This window comes from Cibotium barometz, chromosome 9, assembly GCF_041138505.1.
Source record: "Cibotium barometz isolate CiBa-2024 chromosome 9, ASM4113850v1, whole genome shotgun sequence".
Taxonomy (NCBI): Eukaryota; Viridiplantae; Streptophyta; class Polypodiopsida; order Cyatheales; family Cibotiaceae; genus Cibotium; species Cibotium barometz.
Genome location: NC_141054.1, coordinates 15412550 through 15426897, shown reverse-complemented (window position 1 = coordinate 15426897; position 14348 = coordinate 15412550). Strand labels below are relative to the sequence as shown.

Below are 14348 nucleotides of genomic sequence, written 5' to 3'. Positions count from 1 at the left end.
TTGGACTACTATTGTTGTCTACAATTCTGATTTCCTTGTTGGCCACCACCTTGGCCTCAACCATGATCTCTACCTCTACCTCTGCCTCTACCTGAAGTAGAGTAAAATGCCTATTTCGATGTGTTCTTGCTTTGTGAATAAGAGTGCACACCTAATGACTTTTCTTCTATTATCAGTATAGACACTAAGTCTCAAAAAGTTGGAAATATTCCCTAACTACTACAATGGAGGTCTTGAATGGATTGTACTCTTTGCCAAGCTTATTCAAACAAACACTCACCAAATTATCATCTTCCATCGATACATTGATATAGACTCAAGGGATTCAACAATTCCCTTGATCTTTAAAGCATACTCATTTTGATAGACATGCTTTTCTTTTCCATATTATGCAACTCTTATTTTAGCTTCAATTTTCTTGCCTTTGTGTTGGTCTAGAACATCTACACCAGGTTCTACCACGTAACTACTGGAGTGTCAGCCTTCTATATGTGTCTCGGTATCAGCGTATCTATATGACACTAATTGAAAGCCAATACATGACTTTCCTTGCACCGTGATTCCAATCCTTGAATGCCTTTATGTGTGTTGGAGTGACATTCTCTTCGGACAACTCATGAGGCTCCTCATTGTCTCCTTTTTGACATGGTCCCGAAATCCTTTATCCATAAGGAAATTCATCATTATGAACTTCCAGGCATGTAATTTGTTCTTATCCAGCTTCTCACTAACAATCTAATTGATTCCGTCACCAGACATGTTTTCCTACAACAATAAAAAAGCTACAGTAGACAATTTATGTATGCAACCTCTAACACAATTGTATCTTCTGTGACTACTACAACGGTACTTCATCACTACCTATAGGTCACCAGATCTCACCAAAGTACATGTACATACAAACAATGTAAATAATACATTTGCAAACACTATCTGCACTCTCAAAATACACTATTGCATTGCAACAACCAGATTTTGAACAGAGACAATTCTCAACCAGAACTTCCCAAACTGCTGAAAATACCTTATAGTGATAGAAAGAAGATCGAAACACACTTGAAACGTGATTTTGGATGTAAAATAATGATAAAATTACTATGTATCACGTAGGCACGTCCAAGCCTATGAACACAGCTCCTCAATCGGAGATTGTAGCTCCTAGAGCTACCAAGGGGTGTTGTACTACTTAAATCAAGAAGAAAAAGAGATAATGATGCTCTTACCTATGTACCGTTTCCTTGCTCTCTTGTTCTTACCTCATTATCTCTCACAAGAACCAAAGCTCTGATACCATGATGAAAATGTGTGGGAGTGAGAGAGAGAGAGAGAGAGAGAGAGAGAGAGAGCTTGAGTTCCTTGTAAGCAAACACACACATACATGCTTGAGAGAGAGAGAGAGAGAGAGAGAGAGAGAGAGAGAGAGAGCTTGAGTTCCTTGTAAGCAAACACACACATACATACACAAGAGAGTGTAAGACACAAGAGAGATGGATGGCCGAATTTTCTTTTATCTTCTTCTCTTCTCTACAACCATATACCTAAAAGATAAGATTACATGCATAAAGGGAAAGTACTCTCCTATAACAACATACAAAATGGTCGATCTATAGTGTGTACCCCAACTCTATGAGTTGGTGCTATAACTATGCCATAACTCCAGTACTCCAAAGTGGTTGTGACACAGCTTATCATCCAATGGTGGCATATCAATCATAATCTCATCAACCATGCCAGTGGGATAAGTGCAGAAGCTGTCACCCAAGAGAGTAATCAATGTCCACTCTAGCACTAGTTGAGCTTGATATCTCAACATTATGCGGTCCATAAATATGAGAAAAGATTTATTTTTTCCCACATTTCTTCTGCAGCTAGAAAGATGATGTGAATACCACACATACTAATCCAAGAATTATCCTAATCACACCATCATTCCTAGATCACCACTCTACTATCAAAATCAGGATCACACTCTACTTTCAGGATCACATCACCACTCTACTTTCAGGATCAAGATCACCACTCTTCTTTTTGTATCACCACTCTGCTTTCAGGATCAGGATTACCACTACTTTTAGGATCAGGATCCCACATCACCTCCTTTTTTCTAGTTATCTTTTTTAGGATCTTAGATCACCCCCTTGTATTCTAAGGGGGATCTGTTATGATATATGTGGGTATTAGAGGTTTTGATATCTCATAGAAAGACAGTGCGATATGAACGAAATGGGGTAATTGGAGTCACATAATCACGTCATCTTTCCATCCGGCTATAAGGTTTATTCACATGCCTGTTTTTGTAATGCAGGTTTTTTATTTATGCTTGCTTGAACATACAACATCATATGTCTTCTATTTGAATATTAAATACACTAGAAGAATGGTGCAAATTAAAAAAATAGATCTGCTGAAATTTCCTAAATCATGCCATTCTTCTATAATGCAGGAGGGTCCAGGTCCAAGATTGGCAGAGAAAACAGCAAGTGAAAGTAAAGTATCAGGGCAAAAGATGAAGAAGAGGATCAACAAGCATATGAATGCCTTCATCGAGATAAGGAAGGCCAAAAACATGTTGATCTTCTCATACCCAAGCTTGCATTCATGAGGATTGTGAGATAGATTTGTGATGATTGGAAGCTTGGAATAAGATGGGCCTCTAATGCAATATGTGCCATTCAAAAGGCTGTAGAGGATTTTATTATAGAATTTTTTATTTATAGATATATTTGTTCTTCCCATGCTCATAGGGTCACTCTTATGGAAAAGGGCATGCACGCTTGCAGACTTATAAGATATAGATTTGAAAAGCTATTACATCCTATACCATTAAGTGACTATAGGATATTCAATATCATGAATGTGCCATCAGCTAGGAAATCCAAGGATATTGGTATACACTGCACGATACCATGATCGACAACACTAGCTTATTTAAATATAAAAACTGGCATATTGCTATACACTACACGATACTGTGATCGACAATCACACACCATGCTTAGATTACCATCCATTTAACATACCTCAAAAGGTACCCTTGCACAAGCATCAATCATATATGTTAAACTCACAAGCATCAATCATTGCTCAACACCTACTACTCACAAGCATCAATCACATATGTTAAAATAATTAATTTGACTCGATGTATGGTCGAGCCAAGCTTTACCACATGCGTTTTGGCTTGAGGCTGTCATGTGTGCTACATATGTACTCAACAGGTGTCCCACTAAGGCCTTGCAGTCTATTACTCTATACGAAGCTTGGCATGGCAGGAAGCCTTCTATTGGTCACTTACGTGTCTTTGGTTGCTTGGCCTATGCTTTAGTGCCTGTGCAACAATGCAGAAAATTGGATGATAAGGCTGTCAAATGCATTTTTGTTGGTTACAGTGCTGAGAGCAAGGGTTACAGATTGTATCATCCGCAGTCAAAGCGTATCTTGATTAGTCGAGATGTTGTTTTTGTGGAAGATGCTGTGCAGCCTTTGTTATCATGTACCAAAGAGACAGGTGTGAGCTCACGGGATGTATTTGATACATTGTTGCCTCTGTTTACAGGTGGGAATTCAAATGTAAGTCCTAATGAGGCAAATATTCAGCCTATGTAGATTTCAAACGACATCATAGATCAGCCTATTTCTGATGCAGATTTACAGGATGTAATTTTTGAGGATAGGGCTGAAAATGAGCAGGCTAAAGGTATGCCTAAATGGCTGGTGCAAACCTTGCGTGATAGTAAAATTGATACACCTATATCTAGTCGTACTCGTTCAGGTTTTCAGCATGCCTCTTATGCATCAGATTGTTATGATTTGGCTGTGTCTAGTATGTGTGAAGAGGAAGAACCTCTTTCATTTGATGAGGCACAAAATTCAGAAAATTGGTTGGCTGCAATGCAAAGTGAATATGATGCTATAATGAAGAATAGTACATGGTCTTTGTGTGATTTGCCTATTGGTAAAAAGGCCATTGGATGTAAGTGGGTTTTTAAATTGAAACGAAAGCCAGATGGCAGTGTTGATCGCTATAAGGCTAGACTTGTTGCAAAGGATTATGCTCAAGAAAAGGGCATTGATTTTGATGAGACCTTTGCTCCCACTTGTCGTATGACTACCATTCGTAGCATTTATGCATTGGCAGCTCATAATGGTTGGAATGTACATCAGTTGGACATAAAGACTGCGTTCTTGAATGGAGATTTGCATGAGGAGGTGTATGTATCACAGCCTCGTGGTTTTGTTCAAAGAGGGTAGGAAAACAAAGTGTGCAAGTTGATGAAAAAGGCTTTATATGGTTTAAAGCAAGCTCCACGAGCTTGGTATGAAAAGATACATGCATATTTGACTGCACATGGTTTTCAGAATAGTCCAACAGAAAGCACTTTGTATGTTAAACATGTGGATGATGTACATCTAATCATTGCTCTCTATGTCGATGACATGCTGCTCACAGGACCAAATGAGAGTCATATTGCTGATTTTAAGGCTGATTTGAATGCCTCTTTTGAGATGTCAGATTTGGGGCATTTGCATCATTATTTGGGGATACAATTTAAGCAGTGTGATGGAGGTATTGCTATGTGTCAGACAAAGTATATTGAGACATTGCTGCGGAGATTTGGCCTTGAAGACTGCAAGCCTATTGCTACTCCAATGGAGACACGTTTAAAGTTGAGTCTTCATGATGCTGGAGATCACTTTGATGTCACACTCTATCAGACAGCTGTTGGTTGCCTCATTTATGTATGCATTACGAGGCCAGACATTCAGTTTGCAGTCTCACAGGTGAGCAGGTTTATGCATAGCCCAGGGTCTCAGCATTGGAAGGCAGTTAAACGCATCTTTCACTACTTGAGTGGCACCATACATCTTGGGTTGTTTTATCCCAAGGGGGGATCGTTGCCGCCAGATTTACATGCTTTTTTGGACTCAGATTGGGCTGGTTACTATGACACAAGAGTGTCCACAAGTGGTTTTTGTTTCATGCTCGGTAGCTCATGCATATCTTGGTTGAGCAAGAAGCAACCTATTGTGGCCACTTCTAGTTGTGAAGCTGAGTACAGGGCAGCTTTCACAGCTACGGTTGAGTGTGTGTGGCTCAGACGGCTTATAGCTGACTTGAGTGTTGGACAGGTGTTTGCCACCTCTATCTTCACTGACAGTCAGAGCGCATTGGCATTTGCGAGAAACCCAGTTTTTCATGCTCGCACAAAGCACATTGAGGTGCATTATCACTATGTCAGGGAGAGACTCTCAGCAGGAGAGATTAGCTTGGCCTATGTGCCAACACAGGACAACCTCGCCGATCTTTTCACAAAGGCGCTTCCTCGTGAGAAGTTCGAAGCTTTCCGCAAAGCTTTGGGCTTGCTCCCCTTTGTGGATTGATCTACTTCGGGCATGGCACTCCCCTATACATGAGTGCCAGCTCTCGTTCACACCATCACTCCCAGGGAAGATTTGTTGCCATATATATAGGCAGTAATGTGTGTGAACACATTTAGGACCGCCGGGGCACTTTTTCCCTCTTTAGGAGGTTTTTTCCCCCCGGCTTGTATATACGCCCATCATTCTAGGGCTAACTTATCTTTTGTACATTGACACAATCTAATATTTTGTGTTGTGTGCATTCTTGCTTCTTCTTCTCCAAGCTTTGTGTGCTTTCCTGCAACCCTAATTCCAACAATAGAGATCTTGTGTTGAGTGTGAAATCTCTCTCTCTCTATAGTCATGGAGTTTCTTGTGTGGTTTAATCCACCTTAATATTATGCTTAATCTTGTGTCTAACACCATGATCAATCCCATATTAGGATTGTTAACAGTCATGGCCATGGTTTCACTATAGCTAGAGGAACATATGGGTCACTAGCTAGGATTTCATTTGAGGCTCTATTCATGCTTGTGTTAGATGGTCCTTAGACCTTTTCTTGCTTTTGTGGAGAATTTGATGGCTTTGTCAAAAATCCCAGGGAACCACAAGAGTACAACACTGTACACCAAATTGTAGACAAGAATGATATTTGAGAGATTGTGCTCCAACACAGAGAATGTCATACACTAGAGAATGTTCTCTCTCTACCGAATGTGCTAGAGTGAATGTGATACAAGAGAGAGTCTCCCCTCACTACCGAGAGACTGCTCCCCTTATCTCCTCCTCCCTTTATCTCCTCCTTGTGTGTCCTCCTCCTTGGGTGTCCTTCTCCTCGGGCCTCCTCCTCCTCGAAGTCCCAACCCTTATCATGTAGTGTAAAGGGAAGATCTCAGTCTCGAGAAAAGGGAGATGGTGCTCAAGAGGATCTCGCCCTCCCTCGGGAAAGGGAGAGGGGTGTTTCCTCCATGAGTGCCATCGGAGTTCGCCATGCACGTCGGAGATGTCGGAGGGCATCGGTGGTGTCGGAGGGCATCGGTGGTGACGGTGCCATCGTAGGTATCGAAGAGCACAGGTAGCAGTGACGGTGGTCAGAGCCGCCGGAGGGTACTGGTAGTGATGGCGGTCAGAGATTTCAGAGGGGCACTAGCAGTTGGAGCCGTCGGAGAGCACCGGTGATGATGGTGGTCGGAGGGTATTGACCAACGGCGATCGGAGATGTTGAAGGGCACCGGCGGTGACGGCGGTCGGAGGGCACCGGTGGTGGCAGCGGTTAGAGTCATCACAGAAGGTGATGGTGGGATGCTCTTTGGTGGAGTGTGGAGACATAGCCAATACATAAAAGATCCACTTATCCCAAGCCTCATTTTAGCATCTGCCAAGGTAGCCTCCAACAGGACTTTTCCTTTAATGTCAAGACTGCTCATAAACTGCCACAGAGATGGCCATACCGCCACAGAGATGGCCACTGCAGTCAAGGGGTTGAGAAGAGTTACACATGTTGTGTTATGGTATAGCAGAGTGTTAAAATTATAGCAATGTGATAAGCTATGGTGGATCAAATGCTAGAATCAATATCATTAACAAAGTGATTAGATGATAATTAAGATCAATATCATTAACAAAGTGATTAGATGATAATTAAGATGTGATTAGCTTAATGTAGGCATGGATAATAAAAAACTAGCAAATTCTCCTTAGGCTAATGCCTCAATTTAAAGAGTTTACATCCAAGCATCTAATCCCACTGATTTCTCCTTGATTCACTCCACGTCTTTTGCTTGATTCTCTCCACCTCTCCCAGAATATCTCCACCTCTCCCAGAATATCTCCACACTTCTTAAATCTTCTCATGCTACCCTTTATTCTCTCCCAGTAGATTCTTCTCACCTTTTCACAGGTTCTATCACATTTACACGTTCTCTTTTACAACCTCTAACCAAGGGCTTGTTCCCGTATACACCCTATTTACTTGTATATTTCAATACCTCCCCTCAAGTGAATACTCCTAGAACACCTAGACCCTATACCAAGTTTCCCTCTTACTTGATAGTCCGCGAGCGACCAGTGTCTAGCACTCCTCCCCTCAAGTTAACTTAGCATACCTGGACCCTCTACCAAGTTTTTCTCTTACTTGATAGCCCGCGACCAGTGCCTCAAGTCCCTAAACTCATAGTCCTTGACACTCTCTCTCTCTATGTGTCCAAGGCTTACTACAAGTGCCCGTGACCTTGACTAAAGTGCTCACATATATATCTATCTACCACGTGACCTATATCATCGGTGGCTCAGAGGTGGTTTTACTTTGTTGGGGCAGGTTACATTGGGTTGTGGGGTCTCTCTCTCTCTCTCTCTCTCTCTCTCTCTCTCTCTCAGAAAAGATGATCCGACTCCACTTCTTTTGGAGCCTCCATGAAGTTTGCCGATGTCGTTCCTTCTCCACTGGGTTTGTTGTAGCAGTCTTTTGCCATGTGTCCTGGCTTTCCACAGTTGTGGCTTTCCTCCTACTCTGCCTCTTCCTCGTCCTCCAGAGAATCCTCCTTGGGTGAAGAATGCTTTTTCTTGCTATTGAGTCGAGTCATTTCTTCTCTTTGCCTCTACTCTCTTGCTCTAGTAGAACTCCTTCTATCTCATGTAGCTTCAATTCAGGTACAATCTTTAGTGTTGTTACATATTCTCTCTTTTAAGAAAACTTATTATTATCATTTTTTTGTTTAATATTATGATTTGATGAATACTTATTATTATGATTCTTTTGTTTAAGATACTGTCGTGACGGGTGTCTGACCGGTGCTGCCATCTCGCCCGCCGTTTCGTGCTGCTCAGCCTGCGTGTCGCGTATCGTGGCAATGCTGTTGTTCGTGCTCAACCCTGTGGCGCTGTTTGTCGCTGTGTTGTCATGGTGCGGCTGCTGCTTGCACACGCGTCGTTCTGTGCCATTTCGCAGCCGTGTTACGGTCGCTGCGCCCTCTCGAGGGCTAGCGGTGCTGGTGGCGGTCGTCTGCGCGTGCCGGTGCGTGATTACCAGTTGGGCTGCAGGAGCTATGCGTGGCCTGGTGGCCGTCGGACACTGCTGTCGTTTGTGGCCTGCCGGCTGTGTTGTTGCCGCGCTGTTCCCACCGATTCTCTGCTTGCGTTGGTGGGCCTTGTGCCTACCGTCGCCTCGGTTGTTGGATGACCTCCTTGTTCCAGCTTGGGCGTTAGGTTGATGGCCGACCGCCCTGTGCACGCCGCTCTCTTCCGCTCTGTGCCCCCACCAAAGGTGCCATACATTGAAGCGGCTTCTCTCTCTTTCTCTACTGGCAGCGCACGAGGCGAGAGAAGAAGACTTTTCTCTCTCTCTTTCTCTGGTGGCAAAACGACATTTCCCACATGGGCCGGCTTCATAGCTGCGAGCAGCGTTAGTTTAAAACTCTAGTGGCTGCAGTGAGTACAGCCGCGTAAGCTTCTACTTTCCCATAGCACCTCTATTTTCTACACCTTACACAAGAAGAGAGACACGCACACCAAAAACTCGAGATAAAAATAAAACAATTGAAAAAAATAAAAATAACATAAGGCTTATCTCTTTCGAAGCTTGTTCGTGTGGGGACAAACGAGAGAGAATGTAACTATTCTTAGCTGTGATATCAATGTTACATCGTGGTAACCACCACCATAGCTAAAGAAGGCAAAGGGGTCTAGAGAATGTGGATAACACGACACCCCTGAGCACTTATAGAAGCCTGCCTACCTATAAGCTTGCCTGGCTGCCTAAGTGCTCTGACTTGGGTGCCCTCACCCCTAGATCCCAGGTACACCCACCGCGCTCCGGCATATGGACTCTGTATCCAGTTGAGCTCCCACGACTGTTACAAGCTACACGACATCGCATCTTCCATCTCTTGGGCTTGTTTGAGGTTAGGGTACTCCTTGATTTTCTTTGGAAGGTTTGTGTAGTCAATGGGTTTTCTTTCTTTGGGGAGAGTTAGTTTGAATGTCCTTGTTGTCTTGGTGAGGGAGGGAGCCTCAGACCTATCGTCCAAACCACTTTCAATGGTCATGATGTCATTGCCCTTGACAATTGATTATGTGTTGTGTTTTGGCATGCTTTTTGAGGTCTTCTTCTTTTAGACCTGTAGTTATAGTTCATTAATCTCTTTAGAGGTTGATTTAGCCTTTGGGACTTGCACCTCTAGCTCTTGTGCTGTTGGCTTTGAGATCGAACCTTGAGCTTTCTACCTCTTCGTTGCTTTGGTGGATATTTCCTAGACTTCGTTTGGAGCCTTGTGATGGCATTAAGGGGGACTGTATGAATAAGTCATCCTTGTATGATTAGCAAGTTAAGGCTCACCGAAGTGTGGTTGATACTCTTGCCATTGGGGTGCTTATCACTATGTTAGGATAATCCTTGAAAGCATGTTCGAATCCACACTGGTAACATGTGCCTCCATATGGGACACTTGGTGTGATGTTTCTATGAGGACACTTGACAACATGGTGCCACTGAAAACATTGAATCGGTGGGCATGCATGCCATATTGTTGAGGTCTCTTGCTTTTTGTTAAGGTCTCTTATGTGCCATATTGTTTACGTTTTTTGTGCCATATTGTTGAGGTCTCTTACGTTTTATTGCACCATGGCTTCAAATAGAGAGGTATAATCTATGGCTAGAGGTTGCTCTTACGTTTTATTGCACCATGGCTTCAAATAGAGAGGTATAATTTATGGCTAGAGGTTGCTCTGGATATCTATATGAATCATATCACTCATATGACTCATAGCTCTTCTATTCTGGGCTCTTAGAGTTTGTTGGTAAAGTCACGAGTACTATTGTACTGGTCCAATTCTAGGAGGAACTAGTTGGACTAGTAATACTGGAGGTGGGTATGGCATCGATGGCGGTGGTCTGTACATACCTCTCGATACGGGGTTTTGATATGTAGGCCCTAGAGCTTGTGTCTATTAAGAAACATTTGGTATGGTAGGACTAGTGGTTGCTTTGGCACTGGGAGCATAGGTCGGGGTGCAAGGTTTCCCTTGTATAGTTGTGTCATGGTTCTTCCCGTGGCACTGGCAATGAGCACAAAACTATTGTCTAGGCTACAGCATTGGATACTTCTTACTTATATGATTTCAGGTGATAAAGTATGCATTAAGTCATATCTCTTCTTGGGAATAGATGTGGGTGTCTTGCTTAAGGTGTTGGTTGGGGCCCTTGGGAATGTTGTTGCCACCACTACTGGCCTAGACAGCTAAGCAAATTCCTTAACTAAGACTCTAGCTGGTGTTTGTTAGGCACCCTTGGTCGATAATGAGGCTTTGGATGATGAGTCCCCTATCTCTTAGTTTGGGTGGATAACTTGTACATCCTTGTACTGTAAGCTATCTTCCAGTTTTATTATCTTGTGATAGCACTCATAAAAAATTACCTAGAACTGAAGAGATGATTGTGAAGCCTCTTGCTCTTAAGAACAATCATAAGCTGATTGATAAGCAATAGATCATCTAGTCTTTCATGGGTGTTGCATCTCACATAGAGATACTTAGTTCTAGTAATGTAGTATTTCATGGGTGTTAATGCAAAATAAATTCCAAATCACCAAAAAACCCAGGGTTTTGACCTAACAATGGATGAAAATTTAATACCCTAATGCAAAATAAATTCCAAATCAAAATCAAACATAAAAAATAAACATAATAACAAACAAACACATCCAGTGCTCCAAAATTGTATGTTTTTTGGAGTGTGACCTCCTAATGAACATTAGAAAATATTAGATAGTTCCCAATAGCTTGGAATGGATGAAAAAATGGAGCCGCTAGGCTAGTCTAATAGCGATGCTAAATATGCTCAAGTCAAGAGCTTACCTTAGCCTTGCCAAAGAATGTGTCATTAAGCCTTATCTTCGAGCCACAAATGCAACTTCCTATTGTGTACTAGGTCGCTATCACTCGCATCCTTACTCCGTTGTTACATCGAAATGCTCCTTATCAAAGGGGTGAAGGGAGAGCTCTCAATGCCTAGATGGAAGTAAGAAGAGATGGTTCTTCATAATGGTTCTCGCTCTATTTGAGAAAAGAAGAAGCTAATGGAGGAGGAAAATCTATAATCACACCTATTCAAACAAGCATTCATTAAGCGCGTAAGAATACAATAGCATGTAAGGAAGCAAAAAGAGAGAAGAAGGAGAGTTAATAATAAAACTATTACAAGGGAATGATTGTGTATTGCTTATAAAAAATGGCTTATATACAAATGATTAGTTTTCACACTCGGCCAACCTACCAAGAAAAGGATCGGTATCAACATTATATGTTTTGTGGACAAAGGGGTCATTCTCATCAAATTTGTCAAGAAAAATTGTTCAAAATAAATTAAAAAGCAAAGTAATTCAAGAACTACTCCTCAAAAGCATTGAAGACACCATCAAAGTGGCATGAAAGTAAACCAATTTTAAGTTGGAAGGGTGCAAAAGTCTCTAACATATATTAAACAAGCAAAGAGAGAGCTTCATAACAATTTTGAAGCAAATTCACACCAAGTAAGTACATTGTCACATGCTATACGGATTTGTAACAATTTGCTAACCTCCACTTTCAATAATGACGGTACTCATCGAAATGGTGAACAACACATCCTATAAAAATGGTTTTTGAACCATGTTAATTTTTTAAAGGAAGCCCTTCCTAGCCATACCTTGTGTATAGTCTTATATAATTTTTTAAAGGAAGCATTAGTGTAGTTAAAATGATTACCTTTATCATTGAATGATGTTGGCTAACATGTTGATGCAAGGATTTTGTGAGAGGCTTGACTTCTTTTATATTAATTGATCATAGCAATTGCCTCATATTTAACAATTACTTTCGAAAATCTAACATGCATACTTTTAAAAACATCTACATGGATCTGTATTAATTTGCTAACCTCCACTTTCATCAATGAACGTGAAAATGGTAAGTGTCCTTATGATTACAGTTTTAAGGGGAGACTTATGGTTACCTTATGCTTATAGTTGTAATGGGAGACTTATGCCGCTTCCTTGCCATACTTCATGTATAGCCACCTTTTCCCCTCCTGCTCAGACATAGATACATCCAAGAAGCACTGCCATAGTCAAAATAATGAACTTTATCCAATGCTTGAAGTTGGTTAATAAGTTAATGTGCAAGGATTCCATGAGAAGCTTCTTCTATATTTAATGATTGAAGCATCCGTCCCGTTCTTTATTATCCCAACAAGTGCACTTCAAATAACATCCTTGTTTTATGTCGATAAGAGCAATTAGAGTCAAATTTCCTTATTAATCGATTATTGTGTGTGGATATATGCACATTTTATCATAGTGTTCTTTTCAAACAAAATAGGTTTCCTTTGTTTACTTTCAACTTAATAAGCAATAAAAATACTTATCCTAATTGTCAAAGACTCATGTGATTTTCAAACGTAACGTAATTAAACACCAAAGTCTTATTTCTTCAAAATGAGAGATTTTATTCACTATGTTAGCTACGTCATGTGCCAAATACATTCATGTACTCTCAAATCTTTGCACGTGCCTCATGCTTACATGTTAAATGTGAATGAGAAATCACAGGCACACAGCATTCTAGTCTTGGGAGGTGGAGGGTGGTAAGAGTAAGACCAAGCAAAGAGGTCCCAAGAGCACCTCTATGGGTGGGCTCCATGATGGTTTCCGAATGGATGAAGTACCCACACACATTCTTCGAGTGAATTATCGTGGACTAGTGAAGTTGTTTGCTCCTCTTTCAAAAGGGTGAGTCTAACTTACGAGGCATACACTTTTTTCCAAGTAATGTCAGCCAAGTAAGGTGGGCCAAACATATATGTGGTGAAGTCCTTGGTTTACAAGACATACATTTTTTTTTCCAAGTAATGTCACCAAGCAAGGTGGGGAGATATGTGGTGCAAATGGATAGGTGAAGGTCCTCGATTTAATTCAATGTTGGCCTCAATCTAAGTGTTGTAGGTAGGGGAGGATACATTTTTTCCATCTCCTAGCATGTGTGTTTGGACATGCCCTCGAATGTCTGTGGAGTTTCGAGGGGACACCTAGTAGGTTATGCAAGGTAAGGTAAGTGTGTCCGGGCGGACGGTGGTAAGGTAAGTGTGTCTAGACGGACGGTGGTCTACAGGAGCAACTGTAGAGAGAGAGAGGTATTAATGTCGCTAGAATGCAACACGAGGGCATATACGACCAACGGTGGGACTTGAACTAGGTGGATCATGGCCTAATGATCGAAAGAGAGAGAGAAGGGCCTAGTGATAGAGAGAGAGAGAGAGAGAGAGAGAGAGAGAGAGAGAGGAGAACAGTACTAGGTAGAGAGAGGAGAGAGAAGTGCAACACGAGGGCATACACGACCAACGGTGGAGGTGGATCATGGCCTAGAGAGAGAGAGAGGGGCCTAATGATCGAGAGAGACAGAGAGAAGAACAGTACTAGGTAGAGAGAGGAGAGAGAAGGGGGCGAGCGAGCTGCAGACTCGGCAGCAGGCTTTTTGGGCGAATTAATCATAGCAAAAGAGAGAGAGAAACTCGCCTCCCTTTCAGCTCTCTCTCTCTCTCTCTCTCTCTCAACAGCTCTTGTAGGGTTGCCCTTCCAAGGTCTTCTGCACAGCTATCACTTTAGGGTCTCTGCGTAGTCTCCCCTCAGAGCCATGGCCTCCGAGAAGCCGCAGAGCAGCAGCAAGGCGTGGACTGCCGCCAAGCCCTTCCTCAATGGCGGCTTCTCTGGTATGATGGCTACATGCGTTATCCAACCCGTCGACATCATCAAGGTACTCTCTCTTTCTCTCTCTGCCATCTAATCTGCATTGAGCGTACGAAATTGAGCCGTGCAGTTGTTTATCAGCATAGCCATAACATTTGAGATCCGCAGCATCTGCCCTTAGCTTGGGTCGTGCATTAACGCTGCCTAATCTGTTTTCATATCCATTAGAGTCTGGCTTACCTCTAATACCCTAATTGTACAGAAGCCTCAAA

At 42.1% G+C, this 14348-nt stretch overlaps 1 protein-coding gene across 1 annotated transcript in view; it reads left to right on the top strand.

Annotated features, from left to right (window-relative positions):
* The first annotated feature begins 13813 nt into the window (after positions 1 to 13813).
* Positions 13814 to 14348, top strand: part of LOC147635296 (mitochondrial dicarboxylate/tricarboxylate transporter DTC-like) — a 30015-nt gene continuing 29480 nt past the window's right edge. The window contains exon 1 of the mRNA XM_086802541.1: positions 13814 to 14143. Within this exon, the coding sequence (XP_086658667.1) occupies positions 14024 to 14143 (120 nt within the window). The 5' untranslated portion in view covers positions 13814 to 14023. The remainder of the gene's footprint in view (positions 14144 to 14348) is intronic.